The 26,908-nt window shown below is 35.2% G+C and overlaps 1 protein-coding gene across 1 annotated transcript in view; it reads left to right on the top strand.

Moving 5' to 3' along the window:
* Nucleotides 1-26,908, top strand: part of LOC150107152 (uncharacterized) — an 868,219-nt gene that overhangs the window by 824,236 nt on the left and 17,075 nt on the right. The window contains exon 16 of the mRNA XM_090391665.1: nucleotides 5,806-6,100. Coding sequence (XP_090247791.1) covers nucleotides 5,806-6,100 — 295 coding nt within the window. The remainder of the gene's footprint in view (nucleotides 1-5,805; nucleotides 6,101-26,908) is intronic.

Genomic DNA, 26,908 nt, shown 5'->3' on the forward strand with positions numbered 1-26,908 from the left:
GGCAACAAAAGTAGAAGTTAAGCAGAATGAATGACGTACTGAGGAAGAAATTACATTTGAAGTTATCTTGTGTGAAACAGCACAGCAACAAGGCAAAAGATATAGCTATTCATTGCTATAGACTTGGGGAAACATGGCAGATTATTGCAATCAGTGCATGCCATGGTTAATTTATATTTCCCATTCTGTGTCTATAGAGATATAGACTGGAAAATAGGAAAAGGTACTTGGCAGGATGGAAATGGAATTTATATAAAAAGCTTGTGATGGAGGTGACTCAGATTTTGAGAGGAGGGGAGGGGGGGAATCATGCAGTTTTCATCTGGGAGTTTAGTTAAGAAAAGGTATATGTGCAACTACACAGCCAATGATTAAGTTAGAAGGCAACTTGGAGCAGTGCTGTGGCATAAAGAAAGATGGATGGATAAAATGGAAGAATGTTAGTAGGATATGGGAAATGGTCAAGGAATGATTGGTGGAAGCAATATCAGACTGTGTACAGTTTAGAGGATAAATCATGTGGAGATTAAATGGATGAGTAACATCATTAAATAGAAGCTTGAAAAATAAATAGAAAAAAAACATTGCAGAAGAAATATAAAGAGAAAGGTGATCAGCAGGCTCATGAGTGCTACAAATCACCCTCCCCCCTCCATCTGCCTTTTTTAGATACTCTAATCACACATCTGCCCATGGCATGCTTTCTTTTGTGGTTTACATAATGCCAAAATTTCATTAACCTAATTACCCTCTCTGCCCCATACTAGACACTACTTACTCCCTCTCCTTTAAGTTAGCCAAATCTTTGATTGTACTTATTGGCCACACTTCTTATATAAAAAAATTCCACACATTTCAAATCCTTAAAATTATGATCCAACCAAGTCTGAAAAAAAAAAAAAAAACATTAGAAAGGCTCTAAAAAATGTTGAATCTTGGCCTCCTGAAGTTATTAAAAAACTCAAAACTTTTAGTTTTCCCTCCCCCTGCAGATATGTGGATTGCCAAAAATTCATTAACCCAATTACCTCTCTGCCCCATACTAGATGCTGCTTACTCCCCCTCCTTTAAATTAGCCGGTTAACCAGATCTCTGTTTCTTATTTTTGGCCACACTTCTTATATAAAAAATTCCACACATTTCAAATCCTTAATCCAGAATTTAGTTTAAACAGTAATGATATCGTGGTGAGCTATGGTGTCATCTCCTTATTCAAAATATTCCCCTTTCTGACTCTTACTAAAATTTATCGAAAAATACTTACTCCCCTGACATTATTGATCGCTTTAATTTTGCTATCCATATTGGTTAGCAAATGGCAGGTTAGCTCTTGGAAGGGAATGATGTGTTCTCCATTTAGCAACATGACTCAGACACATTCGACTCTTTCCTCCAATACCTCAGCAGTCAGCATCCCAGAATCCAGTTCACTGTTGAAAAAGAAATAAAAACAGCTTGCCTTTTTTAGATACTCTAATCACACATCTCCCCCAATGACACACTTTCTTTTGTGGTTTACAGAACCCCCCCACACACACACACAGGTAGATACAACAAACATGCATAAACTTTCCATCATCCCCCCCTTCTCAATAATATAGTATCATCAAAACCTTGTCAACAAAGCCTGCAAACTCTGTTCCACCCAGACTTCCCTTAGAGCAGAACTAGCCTTTATTTGCCAAACCTTTCTGTCCAATGGTTACAATGCCTAAAAGATCTACAAATTATCTGTCCGTTCGCCCTCCCAACATAAAGACTACAGTAATACCATTACTATTCCCTATATCCAGGCCACTTAAAAAAAAATAGCCAGAACTTTAAAGAAAAATAATCTCTGCTCTGCTTTCAAATGTCATTTGAAGCTGATTTCTCTTCTCTGTTCTCATAAGAACCCCCCCCCCCCCCTTTCTCTCTATATATATATGTATTAGGGTTACCAAGTAATTTTATAAGCTTGGTTATTTAACTCCTAATCCCAAGTATGCAAACAATTAAGTTTGCACCTGAAACATAGTTCAAGTCTAAAGATGGTGTTATACCATTATCAACATGACTCAGACACATTCGACTCTTTCCTCCAATACCTCAGCAGTCAGCATCCCAGAATCCAGTTCACTGTTGAAAAAGAAATAAAAACTGCTTGCCTTTTTTACTTGGTAACCCTAATATACAGTATCCCCAAGTTTAAAAAATTAATTACATCTATATCTCCTCCAGAGATTCTTATTAAAAATAAAAACACCTTGCAGTAACTTCTATAGGTAAAGTTGATAAGGCTCTGTATTACTAAAACCTTGGTATTTAGGGTCTAGATACTCACTGAGGAGATCTCGAAAAAGGTTGAAACCGGTCTGGGTAGTGACCCCGCCCATAACGTATTGCAGTATACATCTTTTAGTGAGATGTGCTTTACATTATGGGAAAATACTAAGAATAGTGATCAGATCTTTATCCACCTTTACAATGAGTTACCCTGGTGTAGTACCATCTTTAGACTTGAAATATGTTTCAGGCGCAAACTTAATGTTTGCATACATACTTAATTGTTAGGAGTTAAATAACCAAGCTTAAAAAATTAATTACATATATATATATTTCTGGTGTTTATTCTTGCAACTTATATTATGGTCAGACTGGGAGATCTGCTAACATCTGCTGGTGCAACCATGGTCAGTGAGGTTTAGCAGACCATGCTTTGGATACCTTGCACAGAATCAGAAGGAAGAATACAGTCATGACAAGGGGTCATCCCTGGAAGTTACAAAAGGAAACTGTGAGAAAGAGGGTGAGGAGTGGTTTCTTTGCATGGAGGATGGTTGAATCATGGAATGCATTGCCTGATGGAGTGAAGGGAGCGAGAATGGTCAATGCATTTAAGGAGTGGTATGATAGACTTTGTGCTTCCTAGGAGGGACCTCCTCGATGAGTTTTGATAGACTTGTGTTTCTTAGAAAGGACCTCCCACGATGAGTCTTTTGACTCCATGGAGGCCTGAATAATAATAATAATATGAAGCACTAAAAATTCACAAACAAGAGAAACGTCAAATTGTGGATAGCATAAACAGTCCTACATACAAACGTGATGAACATTTGGCTGTTGAAAGGATTAAACCAAGTGTATAATTTCTTGGTATCTTTAATTTATAGTAATGAACATTTGGTTAAATTACAATCCCCCCCCCCCTCAACACACCCACCCACCCACGGGTAAATTCATCCTCTTTTGTTAAAAATTCTGTTCACCTAAAAAGTGTATTAACCCTGCGGAGGTCGTGGCTGATCTGACAGATACAAACAAATTGTTTAATATAAATATTCTTACACATATCCAGTGTATAGCTTGGAGGTCATGAGTAGCTGTGCATGCATATATTACGAGTGATATTCCACACTTTATGCGGTCAATTTTGGTTTAACATGTGTTATGTAAGGTGTGTAATATTTCATAGTAAGTTGTATCTGAGAGATACTGCGACCTCTGATGTCAGTATAGTATTGGTTTAGTTGTTTTTTTTTTTTTTATTTACCGTTGAAAATGGCTGGAAAAATATATCAGTTGGTAATCCATCAGATGTTGAAGAGATTCAGCGATTTTGTTACTCGAGTCCGATGATGAGAATGATAGTCGAATGCGAAAGTGATATTTGATAGTAAATTGTATCTGAGAGATACTGCTAACTCCAATGTCATTATAGTATTGGTTTAGTTGTTGTTTTTTTTCTTTGTTTCTTTGTTCAATCATTTCTAGATTGTAACTGAAAATAAATAAACCATCTTGTATTATATTTGCATTTTATCGCATTTTAGCAATACTAGTAATGAATGTATCTCTCAGTTACACGGGACTTACACTACACTTTTTTTGACTGCGACTTTCGCAGGGTTAACAGACCATGTTTTAAAAAGTTCACACATAATGATTAATATCGATATTACTTCACTTTTCACCAGTGTATCATTAACTGAAACCCTGGATGCTAAAGTCACATTATTCCAGATATATTTGAATTATTCAAATTATTTACAGTACATGCTGGTTATTTTGCATTCCATGCAAAAGACATACACATTAGAATTACATTACGAAAAAATTATGGATACAACTACCATGTTAGAGTAAAACTTTAGTTTAATATAAACCAAAATATAATATATACACTGACGTTTTGACCTTCATATTAAGGTATGTAGGAAATCAATTGAATAAATTCATATGGAATAAGAGAGAAATTAGCCAAAACATTAAATTAGCTGTATACAAGACACTGTTCAAGCCAATTTTAACTTGTGGATATGAGAGCTGGGTCAGAAGTAAAACACTTGACCAAAGACTAGAGACCGCAGATATGAGAGTCCTGAGAAAGATTAGAGGCATGAACAGATGGCATCAATGGCAATATCATATTAAAAACAAGAATATTAGGAAAGAACTTGACATTGTCAGCATCCAGGAATGCATTAACAGAGCTAATCTCAGGTGGTATGGTCACTTAAACAGAATGGGCGAGGAGAGATTAGCAAAACAAGTGTTCTCTGCCAAGTTGGCAGGAATATGACCAAGATATAGGTGGATTGATACAGTAAAAAGTGCCTTAGACGATAGAAATATAAGATCTGTTAATGTTGGAGTCTTGACAAGTAACAGACTGATTTGGAGGAAAATTGTAGATAGGAAGTTAGTAATGATGTAAATTTTTCATGTAGTACTATCATATCCTGTACACCCCTTGAGGGTACATGGCAGGAATTTGATGATGATGAGTTGAGTTAAGAAATAACAGTTGACTAAAGAATAGAAACCATAAATATGAGATTTCTGTGAAAAATTAGAGAAATGAAGAGATGGTATCAGTGGCAGAATCATTAAAAATGAAGATATTAGAAAGGAACTTCACATTGTTAACATTCAAATGTTTTCTCTGAGCTAATCTTGTGCTGTGGTCAGAAACAGAATGCTAGAGTAAAGGTTAGCAAATCAGATGTTTGATATGAAGATGGCAGAAAAAGACCCAGAGGGGGGGCCCAAAATCTTGGTAGATCGATGCAGTCAGTAGTATAAGACCAAAATATAAGATCTGACAGTATTGGAGTCCTGACAGAAGAAAACTGTTGAAAATGAAGTTAGTTACAATAACTTTTCCTGTAAAAGTTTATATTGTAGTACTATTTCCTGTAGTACTATTATAGTAGTGTTTCTCCCATACTCCCAATTATACACATCAAGAATTTGATGATGAAATCCGTAACTGTATTAATTCTATAAATTAATTAATTTACTTCATTTAAAGAATTTTTCAGGTGGGGAATGAGGTAATATGATTGAGATGAGGTAGTGAGAAAAACATCAGATTAGGCATAGGTTTTTTTTTTTTAAATAACAGATCTTTTCTGTAGTAGAAGGAGAACAAGGGGACTTTATAAAAATGTGAGCTAGGAAGTGTGTTTTGTTTGGAAGTAAGCAAGGGATTTTTTTTTTTTTTTTTTTTTTTTTGAGAAAATTTTTAGGTGCATAGCTAGTGAATAGATCCAAGGAAGAACGATAATTTGTGAGTAATACACTGTGCTGAAACTATAGGAATGTGTTAGTAATAATGATGATACAATCTGATTCTCCACTTTATACTTATATAAGAAACCGTTTTAGTTATAAAATAAACAGGCATGTTTATATTAATAACAAAAAATTCAAGTTAAATTACTTGAATAATGCAATGTTGAATTAATGTTTTTGGATCTTCACAGTGAAGCATGATTACTTTAATTTGTACAAATTAATGCTTTTTATTTATTTTTATAACAGCCGGTCTAGCTGGAGCCAGTATGTTTGGAACTAGGGAACTTGGAGCAGGTTGTTTAACAGCAGCACAAGATCCATGGAGTCGACTTCACCGTACACCTCCTACCTTTCCAAGTCCTGCTGCAGCCACTACTGCCCCTTGGGGTAGCTTGAAAGCTGAGGCCGAGAGAGATAGGCTGCAGCGGGAAGATTCAGAACGGGAAAGGGAGAGAGAACAAAGGGAAAGGGAAAAACAAAGAAAGGCAGAAGCAGAAAAAGAAAAGAGGGAAAAGGAAGCCGAAAGAAATGCCCTTGGAAGGTAAGAACATTTTTGTTTAATCAAAACTGTTGATTGTTGCATTTTATGTGATAAATCAGAAAGACAGAATTTATAAATAAAGCTAAAGTATTACTTGGGAGGTCTATGACTGCTCCTATAAAGGAAATGTATTTACCTTTTAACAAACAAAAGATTACACCATTGGAGGAGAGGTAAACCTCTGACCAGATAATCCCTCGAGAGTAGCGTTTCCCAAAGTGTATGTGTACCCCAAGGGTACACAAAAGGTCTTTAGTGGGTACAAGGCACTCTCTTCCCTTTTTTTTTTACTTGTATATTTTTATCACCATATTGTCTCAGATAAGTACAGGTCTTTTGTATTATCAATTGTTCAATAATAAAAAATCTAAAGGAAGTTTTAAAAAGAATGTGTCTCATGGCACGTATAGATTGACTTCATTAGAGCTGTGTCTCATTGATGGCACAATTGTGCTCCAAACCGCATGGTTCGAACTGTTTTCATTAAAAATTAAATTCAAATAGTTCAACCCATGGGGTCGGAATTGTCTGCTAAATGTCATTGATCTCATTATACATTTTGTTTATTACTGAAAATTTAAATTTCATAATTTTTGTTTGTACAGCAGTGGCGGCTGGTGAAAATTTTAAGTGGGGGTGCTGCATATACAAAAAAAAAAAAAAAAAAAAAAAAAAAAAAAAAAAAATCTTTTTTCTTAATCAGTAACGAATTTATTAATAAATAAATTTACATATTAAAAATTGCTTTATTAAAAATATTTCATATCAATAGCAATGACAAGCGCAAACGAATATCAGCGTTAGATCGCAGTGCATTTGTTTCGTGTAACGATAATTGAAAAAAAATATAATTCTTTTCATATTTTCAACAGTGACACTCATCATAATTCAGCCTTGTATCTATAATAAATAAATAATTATATGTTATTTTAACAAAATAAAATAAGATTGACAAAAAATAGTTCATCACGCACTAATAATAAACGTTTCATATCTATTCGCAGAAATAACATGCGTATGGATACTAAAAATACACTGCTGTTTGGGCAGCGTCGGAATGACATAATGTGCAATGACAAGTGCCAACGAATATTGGCACTAGATCGCAGTGCATTTGTTTCGAGTAACGATAATTGAAAAAATATAATTCTTTTCATATTTTTAACAGTGACACTCGTCATAATTCAGCCTTGTATCTATAATAAATAAATAATTATGTTATTTTAACAAAATAAAATAAGATTAACAAAAAATAGTTCACCACGCACAAGCACCAATAATAAACGTTTCATATCTTACAGAAATAATGTGCGTATGGATACTAAAAATACACTGCTGTTTGGGCAGTGTGGGAGTGACGTAACATGCAATGACAAGCGCAAACGAATATCAGTGTTAGATCGCAGTGCACATCTGTTTCGTAATCTGAAGCGTTAATCTAACAATTCCAATTATTAACTATTCAATGTCAAAATATAAGCTGTAACCTTTAACATGTTATATTGCATTTATATAATGTTGTAAGCATTGTTATTATTTATAAACACAAACAAAATTTAAATTTTTCATTTTTTCCTTGGGGGTGCTGCAGTGTCACGGTGCTTATGTATGGGCCGCCACTGTTCTTGATTACCTTGATGGACCCGTGATTTCAGTCAGGATTTCTCCATGACTGCAGGTCTTAAAGAGTCCAGCTATTCCTGTCTTTGGCTTTTCTTCTCCATTTTCTTCCAACTTTCTTAATCATTGGGTCTTCCCACCTTAAGGCTGGTCTTCCAGGTTTCCTTTTGGTATCTCTCAGATACCAGTTTGTAACTCTGACTGTCCATCTGTTGTCTCTCATTCTGGCGAGATGTCCTGCCCATCTTCTTTTGCTGTTGTAGATTGTTTTTATTATATCTGTGAGTCCAGACTTCTTCCTGATTTCTGTGTGTCTTACGTGGTCTATTTTGTTTATATTGCATATTCTTCTTTCTATTGCACGTTGAGTTGTTATTAAGCTTTGCTCTTCTTTTAAAGTTGTGTTCCATGTTTCACTGCCATAAGTTAATGCTGGTGAGATGTGACTATTGAAAATATGGGCTCTTATGTCTATATCTATGTTTTGGTTGGTAATTGTTGATTTTATTTTGTTGAAGGCAGCTCTTTTTCTCCTTGTTATCCAAGCAGCTCTTTTTCTCCTTGTTATTTCATTTGATATATCATTATTCATATTTATGGACTGGCCGAGGTAGATGTATTCTTCAACTTTTTCGATGGTGTGAGATTCTAGAGTGATTGTATGATCTTTACAGTATTTGTTTTTCATCCATCTTGTTTTGTCAGGGTGTATTTCCAATCCAATTTTTTGGCAGTTTTGGCTTATGTTATTTAGCATTGATTCTAGGAGTTTGGGTGAGTGAGATATTAATACCACATCATCGGCGAATAATAGGATATTTAATATTTCACCATCAATGTTTATTCCATCTTTCATGTCAGTTTTTCGAATGATGCTGTCCAGAGTAGATGTGAAGAGATTAGGTGATAAGACATCACACCTGACATACTCCTCTACTTAAGTTAATTTTAATCGGGTGATTGAAAAGGGTGATATTTGTTGTGCTTTCTTTGTAGATATCTTTTATGAGTTGGATGTATGCTTTTTCTACGCCTTGTTCCATTAAAGCTTGGAAAACTGCGTTATGCTCAATAGTGTCAAATGCCTTTTTAAAATCTATAAAAAGAAGACAAAGTGGGATCTGGTATTCTCTGCATCTTTCTGTTAGCTGAGTAATAGTTTGAATGTGATCTATTGTTGAAGAGCCTTTTTTGAAACCAGCCTGTTCTTTGCAGCTTTTCATTGATGGAGGTGTGTATTCGGTTTAGGATGATTCTGGCGAATATTTTGTGTGTGTGTGTGTGTGTGTGCGCTAATAGACAGATAGGTCTGTAGTTACTGATGTCTTCTTTATTACCTTTTTTATGCAGAATTATGGTCTTTGATGTTTTCCACACTGTTCTACAGTATATAAATTGGATTCATATAACACAAATAAGATTATTTGTGTTATGCCATATAATTCATTCTATGTGATTATGCCTGTATTACTAAAATTTTAAAAGGGATAGGTGGGTACTGAAAGTTTGGGAAACACTGCTATAGAGAATTCATAAAAATAGAAATGAAAATTGATTTATTGGGATTAAATTGATACTAATTTAAGCTGGAAACCGCATATCACCGATGTCGTAAATAAAGTAAGGATTATGTTAGACAGACTTTACTACCTAAACAGATACTTAAATTTAAATATGCTAAAAATATTATATTCTGCCTGGATTCAAAGAACACTACAATATGGTATATTAAGTTGTGGAGGAATCTATCGCACTGCTCTGAAACCTTTAGTCTCTACTCAGAATAAGGTAATTAAAATCTTAACTAGAAACAAATATAAGGATACTGCAATGTGTAATAAATACACCATACTAAACATACTATTATTCATAAAAAAACAACAACGAATACGTAAACATCAAACAAGATACTTTCCTTAGTAGACAAGGGCCTAAAATATTTAGTTCCAAAAGCAAATAAAGAAGCAATACACAAACATTACAATTATTTAGCACCAAAAGTATTCAACACACTACCTTTAACAATAAGAAATGAAACTAACCCAAACAAATACAAGACTCTAATCAAAGAGTATTTATTTTCCCACAGAAATGAGGAAGCTCTGTTCAAAATAATTGTATAAATTATTGGTTTTTAGCATATTTGTATTCAAATATGTGTAAAACGTAAAATTTAAATGTTATTTAACTGCTTTGTTGTATTTTGTTCCTAATTAATTGTTATGCAACTTTCTCTGTATGATAAAATTTTATTTTATCTGCGATTTTATTATGTAATTATATTATAATAATATGTCATATGTATATTATATAATGAAAATGCATTACATAAATTTTTGTAACTTTATGAATATCGTAACCTGGATGAGCTGTTGCTCTTAGGTTACACATATGATTGTTCAACATATTGTACTATTATAGGAAGCTTACAAATAATAAACATGATTTATGTTGCTTAAAAAACCTCTAGAGAACCAGAAAAAAACTCTAGAAACTCTAATATCTAAACCTAACATTCATAGTAAACAGAAAAAAATTACACGAAATTGATATATTTAATGTAATTTTTTATTTACATTAGGTTTTTGTCAGACCTTTGCAACTGCAAAGGCTTGACAAAATTATAGAAAAATTGACTGTAGAACTTGCATTATTTCAACAATAATATACCAGTTAGGGTGTAGGAACATGAGAGTTTGGCAGATCTGTTTAACATGAATCTTGTGACAGGGTGAGTCCCAAAGTATTAGAAAAGATGGTGGGGACTAGGATTAAAAAATGAGTTGATAATAGCAATATTCTTTATGATAGTAATCATGGATTTTTTAGGGAGGAAAGGGGGAGTCATGTTTTAGCAATTATGTATTACAATAAGGTGACAAATTTATTGGGATAAAGGAGATGCATATCCATTGGTATACTTGGATTTTATGAAGGCTTTTGATAGACTGCCACATGAGAAGCTAGTAGATAAATTGAAACAAATGGGATTAAATAACAGACTAGTGAGTTTGGATAGCTGATTGGCTCTCAGATGGTATTAGCAGGTTGTGTATGGAGGAGTAGTATTCCAAAAGAGGAAGGACAGTAGTGGATTGCCACAGATATGTTTTGGGACCATTATTGTTTAATTTATTTGTTAATGGCATTAGGACTAGCTTGTCTAGAAATGTGCAGTTGTTTGCTAATGATGCAAAGGTGGGAAGAACTATGAGAAGTGGAGCAGATGTTGTGACATTGCAAGGGGATCTCAATATACTATGTGAGTGAGCTGTCAATTTAATATTGAGAAGTTGAATGGTCCTAAAATTTGGTAGAGAAGGTTGAGATGCAGATTATATGGGGAAATTTTGAAGGCGACAAGAAGAGATGAGAGATCTGGGAGTTATGGTGGACAAAAACTTGAAGTTTAGGAGTTATACTGATAAAATTGTAAACAACATCACAACAGATTATGGCAATAATAAGGAGGATATTGGCATGCAGAAGCAAAGAGGATATGGTTCCCTTGTATAAGAACTTTGATTGGGCCACATATGGACTACTATGCGCGGATTCCATCACTTGATTTTCAAGGGGATGAGGATGTATTGAAGAGAGTCCAGAAAAGGAAGGCTTACTAAGTCAGTGTCAGATCTATAGAATGTCAGATATGAGGAGAGATTGAGGGGATATATGTTGCAGAGCATTGTGAATAGAAGAAGGGAGGATATGATATAAGATGGTAAGGGATTGTTACCAAATGGAATACATTGTCGGAGAGAGTGTGGTGCATGTGGAAGCTGTGAATGGATTTAAGGCACAGTTCAATGATCTTTTTGCATGAGAAAATATGGACCTCCTGCGATTGAGTCCTTTTGACTCCATAGAGATCAGATGTTAATAATGAGATGGAGGTAGTTGTCTACCATGCTTTCGCTTCAAAATCATCAATGACAACCAATGGTGGAAACTGACTGCCTAATGATTTTCAAAAACAGTAAGTCTAAAAGACATCTGCTATTCCTTTTGAAGAATAAAAGACAATTTTTTAGGTTTAGGACTCTCTCTCTTTTTTAGCTACTGCTTCCACATGATGCACAATATATTCCTGCAAAGTTTTCCACCATTTGGATACTGGGGAGTGCTCCACAGGACTTTAAACAGGGATACTTTAAATCACCCTGTAATTCCCAGCTTTGTATTTCAGCACGTAACTTGTCCTAATTAGAACATCCATACAGTGGGCTCTTTCTCAGGTCAGTACTGCATAATCACTGTCACTAAGACAAAACAGTCACAATCTAATGATTAAATCTAACACTCTTTGGCCTGAAGTTGCTTCTTTCACATAATGCTTAAGAAAGTTATTTCGCAGTATCTCAGTAAAGAGAGAACTCATTCCCATTATGAATTTCTGCAGTCCAATTGGTGTTTAGATAATTTAAGTCACTCATAATAATTAGTCATTTTAGTACCCATCAGGGTAATTTGGCTATGCAATTCTTCATCCCCAGCAACTAAACTGTCAGGTCTGTAGCTAAAACCTGCCATATATTTCATCCTTTTAGCCTCCACTTCACGCCAGATAGCTTCAGACTCACTGCTGTACAGTACATTACCATTATTGCTTTCATGAGTTTCTATCCTAACTGGACTCAAGTCATCTGATATCATTAGTAGTACTCCCCCTGCCTCTGAATCAGAACCAGATTTCACTAATGCCAATAATTTTAGACCACAACATTTTCACGAAAGTAACGAACTCAACCACGTTGTTTCTAATGCTCCTGATATTTGTATATAGATATCATGAGTTACTTCCTTGCTTTTTCATATGTTCACATCTGCAGTATGCTTGGTTCAGTTGGACAACTTTCTCTTTTCTGTTTTCAGATGCCCAAAATACCTGCACCCAAAGTGTAGTCCACCCTTCACCAGATTCATAACCATGTTCACCTTTTTATTATTATGCCATATGTATGTACACACACATATTCTTGGTGTTCCTCCCAAGGTTACCTAGTTTCTTGGACTCACTGCATTAGGTTTTTATTATTATTCTTATTATTAAGAGAGACTTCCAGGAAGTCAGAGACTCATCGAGGGATGCCACATACTACACACACCAGCTATCATACTTATTCTTGAATTCATTCACAACATCCAGTGGCAATCCATTCCAATCATGCACCACCCTCTGAGAGAAAAATCTAGCTCTCACCCCCTTCTTAGCAACCTTCATTCTCAGCTTCCAAGGATGCCTTCTCATCCTTTCCCCATAAATTGAAAAATTCCATCAATTGAAATCCTGTGTGAACCTTTCAGAAGTTTGTAAGTCTCAATCATATCACCCCTCTTTCTCCTGTTTACTAGTGTCTGCAGTCTACAAATTCTCAATCTGTCTTCATAATCAGTATTCCACAATCCTGATATCATTTTTAACACTCTCCTTTGTACTCTCTCTAATATATCAAAATCACAACGGAAACCAGGGGACCAGACCTGCGCACAATAGTCCAAGTGAGGTCTTATCAAGGCCTTGTAAAGAGGCAAAATGACATCCTTATCTTTACATGTGAACATTCGTTTCAGCATTCCAGTTATCTTTTGAGTTGTATTTGCAATCTTTGCCACTTGGCCCCTGAACTTCAACTTCCTATCTGTTTAACACTCCAAGATCCCTAGCCTAATCCCATCAATATAATATGACATTGGATATCTAATCACAGTGAAGTGAATGACTTGACATTTACTGACATTGAACTGACACTAAATACCAAAATACTGCACTTGACACCAGATCCATTCAAGTGCAGGCCATCCCTCTACAAGTCTTCTCTACAAACTCATTCCATACACTCATCTAAAATTTCACACCCATTTCTTCTCAAATTGATTTATTTTACTATTATAGCTCTTCTTCTTCTTAACTCATTACTCTCTTTTTTCAGTAATAAATTTCACCTTCTCATTTTTCTTTCATCAATGCTTTTACATCTTCTCTCATACTAGATTTATCACTACTTCAATCATTAGTTCCAACACGCACTACAATCTCTTACTTTTCTTTTCCTGTATTGCATTGGCACATCCTTTACTTTAGCTCTCAGGAAGAACTTGATATAGTGGCTATTAAGTGCAAATTAATTAACGAATTACCATGCCATATTACTTCTCTTTTCTTACATTCTAATTGACTTAACTTGTTTTTTTTATTATTATTGTTCATTCTTTATTTCTTTCATTATTATTCATAACGAATCACTCCCCCTTTTTTCCCCCCACTTGTAAATACATGTAATGGTTTAATAACATTTTAAGCAGTCATATACATGTGTAAATGACGTAAATGAAATATTTATTTATGTCAGATATGCAAATGAAAAATTTAGAATAATTTTTGCAAACAAAAAAAATTATTCTGAATAACTTGGCTTAAGGAATACTCCAACCAGTTTCATCAGTCTACACCATTAAAAGTTTTTCCCATTTCAGCAATAAGATTGTCACGTAAATTATCAGAATATAATAAATTTCTGGGAGACCTGTTTTTAACTAATGTTATAAACATTTATGAAATTATTCCTGAGTTCTTTATGAAAATATTTATTCGATATTAGAAATCAAATACTGAAAGGGACATATTGGTTTCCTGAAAAGCAGGATGGATGGGTACTCTACTCTACATATGATATGAGTTAACCTCACTACAGATTTGTTATTATTAATATCGATTCCATCTTTGAAAAGTTGTAAATGTAAAGTGCATTTAATACCGTGGGCGGGCTAAGGGTTAGATAAACTGAAAATTGTTTTAAATAATTCATAATGCTTTTATTCCTTATGCAAGGATAACACATAATAAAAGTCTTGTTTTAAATTTTTTAAAATAAATTGTTTTAAATAAAACATTTTATTTAAATTATTATATTAGTTTGAGCCCCCTTTGGTCGAAAAGACCTGGGTTCAATTCCAGCCAGTGACGTGAGGGAACCTTTATCTGGTTTCTTTCAAATGAGACTAGCTAACTCCTCTGGTCTTGAAAGAGACCAGAGGAGTTTGCCAGTCTCATATAGAGGTAAGGTTCCCCCCCCAGAACAGGCAAACCGGCCCCATGAGCACATATTGATTACAGCCATGAATACCGCCCTTAGGGGATGCAGGCAGATGAGTGACAAATCAGCTGCATTAATTCATCATAAGCTCCTCAGTATGGGGGGGGGGGGGGCTCAGCCCACCCTAAGGGACAGATGGGAAGGATAGGATATTTAGTTTATCACATATATAATGATTTCATACATGAAGGTTTGGAAATCTAATAATGCATTAGTATATTAAACATGGACTAAGGACAAGGTGGTGCAAAGGTTTTAGGGCAAAAATCCATCTGCTCTCCAGTATTTTGGGTAATTTTTGTTGATGTTATTATTACTGGTAACTTCTCCTACTTATTTGAAAATAGGAGTGGGGGGGGGGGAATCGAAAGATTCATACGTTGCTATGAGAAGATTTAAGAATCGTCTCCTCTTCCTTTGAAAGTCCTGTCTGAGGGGTTAGATAATCTGAATATTTCTCTCTTTTTTTTTCTTTTTTCCCCAAGTCCCTTCACCCTTCCATTAAGCAGGCTGGCATTCTTGCGCCAAGTGATATATCATCTGTCCCTTAGATTTACATGAACATCCATGACATGGTGGAATTCCAGACACAACTTCTTGGGCAAAACGGAAATTTTGCCACATCCATTGAGATACCAGGCTTGAATTTTGTAATTACAAAGATCATTATTATCATTACCACCCTTGCAGCTCCATGATGTCTGAAGACTCATCATGGTAGGCCCACACAATACCTTGATACCCTTCTCCTTAAACTCTTTTGGTGAAAGGGCACTCATAACTACCTCTGGTAATCCATTCCATCCATTCACTACTCCCAAAGCAAAAAATGTAAGTTTCACATTCCTGTTTACATCAAGAGGAGATTACACGTTCTTTCCCTTGCAGTCATGTATTGAGAAATTTCTTCTATAAAACTATCTATCCCATAAAACCTCTTTTGTGACTTATGTGCTTTTATCTTATTCATCTTCTTTCATCTCTCAACTTTGTAACCCACAAACCTTCAGCATATCCTCATGGGAGCATGCCATGAATATGTCACCATCTTTGTCACTTGACTCTGGATCTGCTCTATCACTTCCTCATCTCTCTCAGCCTCTAACTCAAGAATCAAACCAAATAAAATCAAATCCAGCCAAATCTGTGCACCGTATCTTCAAATGTGATACAGTACATTTGTCAAAATCCAAGTGTAATCCTAAATTTGATTCTAATTCAATTATTCTATAATCTAGTTAATTACAAATTACAATTTTTTGTCTTTCTCTTCTCTTAGATCCTGGCAATTACCTGGCTGGGGCACTGCTAATATTCCATCTAATTACACCGATTTCTTTGCATCAAGATTTCATAACTTGAACACCTCCAGTTCAATATTCTGATATCAATTTTTTACTGTGTTTGCACAGAATCTTAAAATGACCCCTAATAACCTGTTACCCTATAATGGCCTCCCCATTTGAGGCACATGTTTGCAGTGGAGGGGACTGGGGACCTCCTGGTGATGGTACTGGTCTTTTTCATTTTTGTCTATTTTTATCCTTCCAGTATTTATACATTTAACACTCCAAAAACTCTCAACATCAGTAAAAGCTGGGAATTTCAACTGCATAGCACCATTTCAAATGCCAAAATTATGGTCAAGCTCAGACTGCTTGTTGAGTCTCTGCCATCTATACCCAATACAGCAGTAAAAAGCATGAAAATAAAGATTATAAAAGTAAAAAAAATCCAAATGCCTGGAGTGTGAAGAGTTCGTTCATTATACTATCAAGTGTGCCAAAGGGAGGAAGGATGAGAAAGCTTCCAAAGATCAAGACAGAACCAAACAATCAGAAGAGTATAGCAACATTTAGTGGAAACCCATTTAAACTGAAATGGGAAAAAAAGGTAATGGGTATCTAAAGGGGTATTAGCAGACAACTGTCCCTGCCTTTTCACAACTACATCACTCTGAATGGTATGGTATGCACATAATTTCAGTAGAGTGAATCAAAAAAAGAAATATGGCCTCACTCAAGAAGAAACTGCTAAGTTAGAAAAATAATGGTAAAAGAACAAGGGACATGCCTCCAGATCTGTTAATAGATGGGATGGATACCTCCTTTTCCATGGAAAATAAAACCGTAAAACTACCCATGGCTTGGACAGAATAGAAATGGATAACATCTTGGATATTTTTCTATGGATGAAGAGATGGACATTGACAATCCACCATTCCTCTCAGGAAAAAATCCCTGACTGATAAAATCAAAACCTCAGCAACACTGTAAGCTGGAGAGATCAACCAAAAATAAGTAATGAAACTATTAATTATCATTAAAATCCTGATTTATATTCTCAAGGGGTTGTACGGGATATTATGACAGTACTATGTAATTAAGTTTACATTATTATTAATCTCTTATCAGTATTTTCTTCCAAATTAATCTATTACTTGTCGGCACTCCAATATTTTCATATCTAACATTTTGGTCTTCTAAGGCATTTCTGACTGAATCGGTCCACCCCTAGATCTTATTCCTCCTCTGGGTCTTTTTCCTGCCATCAAACACCTGTTTTGCTAACCTTTCCTCTCCATTCTGTTTATGTGACCATACCACCTTAGATTAGCCCAGCTCACACATTCTTGAATGCTAACAGTATCACATTCCATCTTAATATCTTTATTTTTAACATGATCCTGCCATTGATGGCATCTGTTCACTCCCCTAATATTTCTTAGCTGTTGTATCTGTGGTCTATAATCTTTAATCAAGTGCTTTATTTCTAACCCATCTCTCATATCCATAACTTAAAACTAGTCTGAACACTGTCTTGTATACTGATGGTTTAGTTCAAAATTCATTATCTGTTGTTGATTTAATGTAACTTAATTCAAATTTCTTGGTAATTTTAATTACAAGTCTAAGCCAGTGAGTTCAAAAATTATGAGTCCTCCTTGACAAAATAAGTGCTTTTTTTTTATATTGATTTGAAATTAGAGGAGCTTCACAAAAAACTTCAATATTATACATTGTCTAAAATATATTTTTCTACATATTATTCTTTTGAATATGATTTTCAATTTTATCCTACTTAAATAAGCGATGATCAATTTCAAATCCTCTGTATACTCTTATTTCCTACTTCTGTTACAGTCTCCAACAAGAACCAGCTTTTCTGTTGTCTTCACATCAACTGCCTTCTCTAGTGAATCAAAAAAATCCTCCATGTCGTTCTTTGGAGAACTTTCTCTGGGACCAGTTTCATTGTCCATTTTCCCATTTGGAAGTTTACCCACATAACTCTACTTGAAATTGCCTTCCAGTCAAGAAGTTTATCTTCATGTTTGGTGTTGAATGCTATTGTTATTCCTTCCTTTCCTTTATATCATTACTACTTGAATATAATATTCTTTATTATTATTATTATTATTATTATTATCTAGCACCTCCAGGGAGTTCAGGGACTCATCGAGGGAGGGCACCTACTCCACAACTCTCCGTCTTCACCACTCAACTATGTTCATCATCTACACCAAGGCCATCTACCGCCGACCACCACCACTAGTATTTTTTACAGACAATGACAAACATCCATGCCCACAGCGGGATTTGAGCCCGCAGCCTTTTGGCTGGAGAGCGGATAGCTAACCACTCGGCCAATCAGGCCAGCATTTCTTCGTTAGATTTGAGCTGTAGAATATGCCTTTAAAGCTTATAGCAGAGGTCTTGGTATATCCTGTGTGTGCATGTGTTTGTCTATATATATAACTAGACTATAGGATAGCTGTTGTAGAAAAATGCTTCTTTGTCTCAAAATATCTTCATAGGAAATATTAGATTAACAGAAAAATGAAGTAGGATCCCACCTGTTTTAATCTTCATTGTATGTTCATGTGGTACTTTTCCATTTCTTCTGTAAGTTCAATTTCCTTTCCATTGACACTTATGTTGATGGTTTCTATCTTCAATTTTTTCTGATGTTGTCTTTGTTCCAGCAGTCGAACTAAAATTATTCCTACAATGGAATTGTCATGGATCCTACCAGAAGATATATGCAGAAGTATAAGCTAGAGTGCCTTTGTCTGCAGGAGATTAAAGCCTAGTGAACTACATTACAGAATGTTGCCATTCTGTGAGGACAGGACAGGAATGGACATGCTAATGGAGGATTATCTCCATTATATCTCCCAGCTTTTGATTTCATATTGAAGTTGCTCGCCCATACTTGTAATGGGATTAAATTGCTTGATCTTAGTACAAGCACTACCCACAGAGTGCTTATATTAAGATCAGAGAAAGGAATGTTGAGTGTATGCTCAACAACGATAATTTCTCCTTCTTAAACAAAAAAAGCAATATCTTCCATATGCTTGCCTGAATATTCATTGTCATTTACTTAACAATTTACTCACCTTCTCTTTATGAGAGTGATTATTTTCCCATGATGTCCATTCTTTTACATGGACAACCACATATGGCATCTGGGATATCATGATGGTAAATAAAATAAACTGACTAATTCATCTTTTCCTCCTTTGCAGAAATTGATTCTACAACCATTCAGCTTATCTCCTATCCAAACAGTGAATCATGCTACATAGTGTATAATAGAGTTACCATAACTGCAATACTAGAAACATCTAGTTGGTTTCAGCCATGGCATGCTAAATGGCATAACAGCCATGAAAACGCAAAACAAAACTTGGGATATCTTTTGCAGATACCTCATTTTGAATGACAATAGAAGGTAAATAATGATAGATGAACAATTTTTATTACCGTGCAAATGCAGCGTAATACTTGGAAGTTTCAACACAGACAGTTAAAGTTCAATATGACTGCCTCCGGTAATTCTGCAGGCATCCCATCTGTAATCAATTTCCTGCCACACACAGCAGAGCATATCTGGCATAACTTCAGCAATGGTTGCAGTGATTCTGGAATGCCATTCATCCAAATTTGCTGATAGTGGTGGTGCAAATACTTGATTTTTCACAAAGCCCCACAAGAAAAAAATCTAACAATGTAAGGTCAGGGGAATGCGGTGGCCATTCTACAGGCATCCCTCTACCAATATATCTGCCTGGAAAACAGGTGTGAAGGTATGACCTTACATCTGTCAGGTAATGAGGAGATGCTCCATCTTGCTGGAAATGTAAGCATCCATCGTGGTCATCATCATCTAAGTGTGGCATTAGGTACCCTTGTAGCATGTCCAGATACACACCACCAGTAATGGTAGACTATGGGGGGGGGGGAAGGGTTCATACACTTTCTTCTTGTTTATGACACAAAAAAACATTAGCCTTTAGGGTGTTGTGAACATGCTCTATGATGGCGTGCGGATTTTTGCTTCCCCAAATTCTGCAGTTGTGAGTGTTTACTTGCTCACTTAAATTCTGCAGTTGTGAGTGTTTATTTGCTCACTTAACATGGAAAGTGCACTCATCACTGAAAACAATCATGTCCAAAAAGTCCTCAGTTTGTTCTATCCTACTGATCATTTATGTACAGAAATGCTGCCATAGCTTCTTATTGTCTTTCTTCAAGACAATAAGAAGTATATTTATAGTACAAGAGTATATTTGTAGGGCCATAAATGTAGACACTGTCGTAAAACATGCCACACAGTCACATGTGGAATTTCAATTTGACGAGATGCCCATCTGGTTGACTTTCTGGAGCTTCTCTGAAAACTTACCCGAACTTCTTCCATGACAGCATTGGTAGCACACAGCCTTCCCATTGACCTTGGATGACACACAAAACAGCCTGTGGTTATGGGTCCCAAGTCTACATGTCTGCTTGAAAGAGTACACTTTAGTGGTTGGCTGCTATCCACCATCAAGCAATTAGAATTGCAACTGGAGCATTCCAGTGTTACGTCATTGATTTCTTAAATATTTTACCTCTATTGTTCTCCTTGTGCCTACTGAGATCTGGCTTCTAAACTGACTTTCTGGGGCCGTTCCTCTCTTCGAGCTCTGACGAAATTTATTTGTTTATGCTGCGCCAGTCAGAACTCCAGGATAGTGTTGGATTGTACACCCTGGCTTTGAATCTGCCATCTTGTTGGAATGTTATTCTTATTTAAATTATCCGTTTTTATTTATTAGATGCTGAATGATACTGATCTGAATGTAGAGAAATTTATATTATCCTGCGCCACCCTATATTCAGACTAGTCTATATAATATAGAGGAATCAATCATCAATTAACTTTTTCAATCTCACTTTATACAGGCCGAGGTTAATATTATCATTTAAGGCTTCTGCAAGGTCCGATATTTTTTATGAGCGGTGCAATGAAGGAGAATCAGGCAAACACCAAATTAGAATCAATAAAACAAAACATTTAATGCAGGGTTATATAACATGCACATTAAGTATAACTTTGAAAACAAGATAATGCAAATCAACTTAGTTCAGGTATTCATAACAAACATAAAACAGCAGACATCCAGCTGTCAATTCTACATTCTTCTGAATAATTAAAATGATTCACACAGTTCAGTGTTACAGAATCTTACAGTAAATACTCTTATAGTAGAACTCTCTAATTCTTTCTTAGTCAACAAACACTTTAAAGCTCCATACTTCGGCTAATTTTAGTAGAATGCCACAGTTAATGTTAAGATATATCAGGCGTAGCTAACTCTTATTTCTTCACGCTGAAATATAAAAAAATGGACTACTCTTACTGGGTTACATCCTTTGCACATTGGATTCACTACAGGCACACTTAAAACTGAAGTTAACTATCACCTTGAAGTAACACTACTCAAAGGGAATCTTCACTATATAACTGAAATATTAAACATAGAGCTTCACAAGTCTTGCCTCACTCGTTTTAGGTAATCTACTTATTCCTTGTTTTCTTCTATGCATTAAATTCAGCCTTGCACTATTCTTTCTCAAAACAGTTGTAATTCGTTGTAATTTTAGAATTCTGTATAAATATTCCTAATTGCCTATTAATTTCCCGGTTCCTTCCTAATCTATTTACAGCATATCCAAATCCCTTTGCTGCCACCCGTTACTTTACTCCTTGCTGTCCTGAATGCTTCTTCCCTTTTCCAATAAAATACCTTCAATCTTCCTGCCAAAATCCGGTTCTAGCCAGTTCAGCTCATATCAACTCCTTTTCCCTTCGAATAACATAGCTCACACTCCAAGCACGTGCTATCTAAAATTAACTCCGTTTCCTTGACAACAGCCAATCAAATTCAATCAGAAGAATTACATAAAATTACTTTCTCTTTCAGTAATGTTAAATAAAAAATATCATAGTTCACATAGAGTACATTAAACTTACATATATATAATTTCTTACAATATTATTGTAGGAATAAATTAAATAAAATGAATGACATTTTTATACAGAGTCCTTTTTATAACTATTACATTACTTAAGATTATATTATTAAATAATAATAAACAAACTTCAAGGCAATTATATGAATAACACACTATAAGCAAGAGACAAACAATAAATAATATTTACAAGTCTTGCTTATGAAATGGAGGATTATGTTAAATATGAATGAAGTATTATAATTTATAAATTACCTTCATTCATAATTTAACAATAGAAATTCTTATCCGAAGAAACTTTCCCAGAATTCAGGTAATACCTTATATAGATTAAGCAGTTAGGTAGATTGAGTTTTCAGTATACAGTCATGGCCTTGACAATCTTAAATTTCCCTTTTTTCATCTAAACATAGGTTCAATATTTTCGTGAGTGGTAAAATTCAATCTCTTACTCAGACAAACGCAGGTATACATGGGAAAACATATTTATTATTTATCTAAGAACATTACAATTTAAACAACACATATAAATCAAGCAAATCAAGGTTAATACTAAAATACAAGTAAAGCAGGGTAATAATCAAATACCAGTAAATCGGTATTAAACTAGATTACTGTTACTAACGACCCATATACATTAAACTTGGTCTAGACAACTTATGAACATAGATTATCAGTCCAATTCGATTAACATAACACAGGAAACTGTCTCAAAAATCTCTCTCTCTCTTCCCTTCTAAACTCTGTCCATTTTACACCTTTGTCACCAATAGATAACACATAAAAGGGAAGATTTGTACATTACCGCCTTGTTAGATGTTTTCTCAGTCCTTCCATCTGTCCTTTGTTATAGATTGTCCCTCTGTACAATGGATTGCCGCCACATGGGAGTCATGTGCTTGTCCTGAATTAGCTACTTGTTTCTTCTGGGCTTATGAACTTTTCGCGTCGCCGCTTCTAACACGATTTACCTTCAAAGGAATCCTTTGCTGCTTTCTCATCAGTTAGATTCACACCGATGGTCTAAAACTCGAACACTGCCGTCATCTCTTGTTATATTTTCTTTGATTCGCATCACTCAGTAACAGGAAACACGCTGCCGCTTTGCTGTCTTCACATGCCTTGTCGGGTATCAGGCATGCTGATCCGCTCGGGAACTTTGAGCAGGAGACCCATGGGGAGGGCACACGCGACTGGGGAACACCACAGGAACCATGAGAAAAAAAATAAAAAGGTGTCAATGATGTGAATCTGTTTTAAACCCCATTATAGCGCCCTCTTTCTGCACTCTAAACTTGTCTACGACGCTCTCCCATTTGCTGTCACCGAGTGACGTTACCTCCTTGCTGTACACGCATCGCTTATTTCGGGGAACGCGAATTTTTTGCGCCTTCCACGAATGCCTACTCATCACTTGTTACATCATCTTTGGTGGTCAAACTGCAACCTTTGAACTTTCGTTCGCACGATGATACACGACTTTATACATGGCATAGTTTAACATTGATGTGTTTTGACAAATTAAGATTCCATCTATTTTAGACAATAACCTTAAACATAGTACAATTTAATATTTATTTCCTCCTTCGATTTCATTTTAATTTAAGATTCAACCTCTTCTTTTATATTTTAATTCCTTTTTTAAGCAAAGTTAATATCTGCATCTTCGCATATTATGTCTGTTTTGCCAAGAGTACAAGTGTGCTTTTGCTTGATATTGTTCTCTTGTTAAATCTTGAATGGAGCAGTTCTATTCTTGATAGAGCCATCATTCAAGATCTAACACCAGTCATCATTTGTTCCTAGTCATGTACAACATGTGAACTATTACAACTCTTGTTTTAATGACAACAATGGCACTTATGATATCCAACTAAAATAAAATCCTTTCTAGATCATCTCACATGGACAAACATTTTTATTAATGTTGGCAATACTTACATAACACATGACAGACTACGATATGTCCCTTTGGAATGTACAGAAAATAATTAATACAAGTTGTAGACATTTCTGTTGTCTACAACTTGTATTGGCAATATTGCATAAGTGACTAAACACACCACCACTCTGGCACACCTTATTGACTAGCAGCACTTTCAAAACAGAATAGAATACTCTGATTTTCTACTGATCCACAAAAGTTGTTCCAAATCGGAGTTTCTAGTGGGGTCTTCTGCTGTCTTCGTAGACAGTTTAATATGTAATTGGATCCCACTGTAATGTAGCAATTATACTGCCAAACTGCATGCTTGAGCTCATATAACTTTAGCAAGTCCATCTACATAGGATTTATAGAAATGAAGTTGATCTTGCTTGGCTCCACATAGGTCCTACTCATTTCACACACTCTTTGATATGCCTATATGTGTCTACTCTTCATCTGTCCTAACCTTTTATCATAAATATGAAGATCAACTATTCTCATTATTTTAATGAGTGCAGTTATAATTTTGCCAGTAGTAAAAAGTTATTATTTTAGTAGTAAAATAATAATTCCCACAGGTTTATTTGGAACACCGAAGGTGTCTGCTACACCTGCAGTGTTCCAAAATTTCAAGCCTCTGTTAATCATCAGCTTCATATCTTGAATTTGATTTGTCTCCTAGAGCACAGCTTCACCAAACAGTACACAAGCATACACCTCTGCACTCCAGAGTACTATACCTTGCACTTATTAAAATGGTTCATTCATCCAAGTTAAAGTGTATTTAAACCTTCCTGAAGAGGCTTGACATCAGCATCACTCCTTAGCTCTTTCCAACTTTTTATAGTAAGGAAACGACTGCATATCATCCTCCCCTACATAATTTACCGATATTATTCAGATCACCAATCTCTTATTCCATTTGACTTAATGTATTATTCATTATACACCAACTTGCCATGTGATAATGTATCATTGCCTTAGTATGTGAATCTTCCTTATCATAAACATTTGGGACTTTATTATAAAATGAAAGTCTGGTTGGCCAAGTAAGATTATCTGCTCTCCAGCCAACAGGCTACACGTTCATATCCCTGTGGGGAATGGATTTAGTGGGGCAGCCTAAAGTGACTTGAAAAAAGTTTCATGTTTGGTCTGTATAGCAGGGTTTACTATGTTAAAATAAAAATGCATTAAAATATATAAAATTAATAAAAATAGAGAAAAAAAAAACATGAGTCCACCATGGTATTAATTTAGTACAAGTTCACAACCTTACATGAGTGGGGAGTTACATAAAACAAAAAATAAATAAACTGGGAAAGCAAAGATAGAATGCTAGGTCTAATCAACCTAACCTTGAGTCCTGTTCCTAATTATTCTCTCTCTCTAATACTTTAACAACAACTGCAAATATACACATTTCTTTTATTAGAAATATATGTCTTGTCACAATGTTTGTGCAACAGCACTCTTTTGTCTTGTCTCATTCTTTGGGGATCTTCATTATTGCAAAATTTTCAATAAACAAATTCAGGATACAGGAGGCAGCAAGGTTTTTTCTGTCTGTAAAACACACTGACAAGGAAACAAAGAAAAATAAGTCTGTCGCCTCCATTGATGAGTTTTGAAACTCCATGAACATGAACCATTCTCACAGGCTTATTGATATCTATCCAGTGAATATTTCATAAACCTGGATTTTTCCCTTCTGGTCCTGTTGACATTTGTTTCCTTTTCAGGTGTTACACAGCATCATTCACACTGACAAACTGCTAATTAAATAATTTCATTAAATTCTTTGCCATTGGACACATTGCTGCCATCACCATTTACCAGTGTAATTCTCTTGTAATTATTCTCCTCTTATTGCATATTGCAAAAAATTGTTTTTATTTCAAATTTTTTAAGGTAGTTTATATTCTTATTTTCACTTTTATCTTATAATTCTTTTCATATTTCATTTATCAGTTTCTTTCCACAACAGTTTTATTTTATTTATTTATTTACCATTTCCATATTCTGAATTCTTCCAACGTTTTTAGTACATTTTGACTTCGAGTTTTACATTTATTTTTAATACTTTATTTCATACTTTTTACATCATTTTAAATTTTATACCTAAACAACTCTTTTCAAATGTATCTCAATTCCAAAGGTAACCATTGCAATTTCATTTCCAAGAATTCTGCTATTCCAGAAGAATCAATACTACAAAGGTAAGTTGGGGGGGGGGTGTCGGCTAACACTTTTTTATTTTCGTGTAGGGAGTAGGTGAAGACGTTTTAGCCCTATCTAACTTTTGGAGATTGGGTGGGCAGTTCTATCTTCACTGGTACCCAATCAGAGATAGCTGGTCCAAGGCTATCACTAATTAAGCGGCATGCAGTGAAGAGACAGCTCAACAACTGCCACCATCTCGTGGTCCCTAACACAATATATTTAATGTTCAAAATAGTGTGGGTTCTGCAGTCGATTTCCTTGAGTTTATGGGGCAAAAAACCAGTTTCTGGGAGAAAAAAACCCGCTTGCCCGTGCTGGAGATCGACTAACTCGGGAACCAGTTGAAAAAAGACCTATAAAAGTTTCCTCTAGTCGCTGACTAGATTTGAAACCAAGTCTTCCTTCGTGTGGCCAAGCGCTATGTGTGTACATCCACTGAGCTACACAGGCTGTTAGGTAGGTTGATAATACCATTATTTTAATTAAATGCTTTCTTACCGTTAATTTAATTTAAAGTGACTGTAGCCAGAAAACAGTTCATTATTGTAGAGAGAGCACTTTAAACAAAAAGCTTGCTTATTGTTTTATACTTTAGCCTAAGGAGTGCATTAACCACAGGTTCAGAATACCACTAAGT

The sequence above is a fragment of the Typopeltis vanoorti genome, chromosome 4 (assembly GCF_054136105.1).
Source record: "Typopeltis vanoorti isolate ZY-2024b chromosome 4, IOZ_Tvanoo_1.0, whole genome shotgun sequence".
NCBI classification, from domain to species: Eukaryota; Metazoa; Arthropoda; class Arachnida; order Uropygi; family Thelyphonidae; genus Typopeltis; species Typopeltis vanoorti.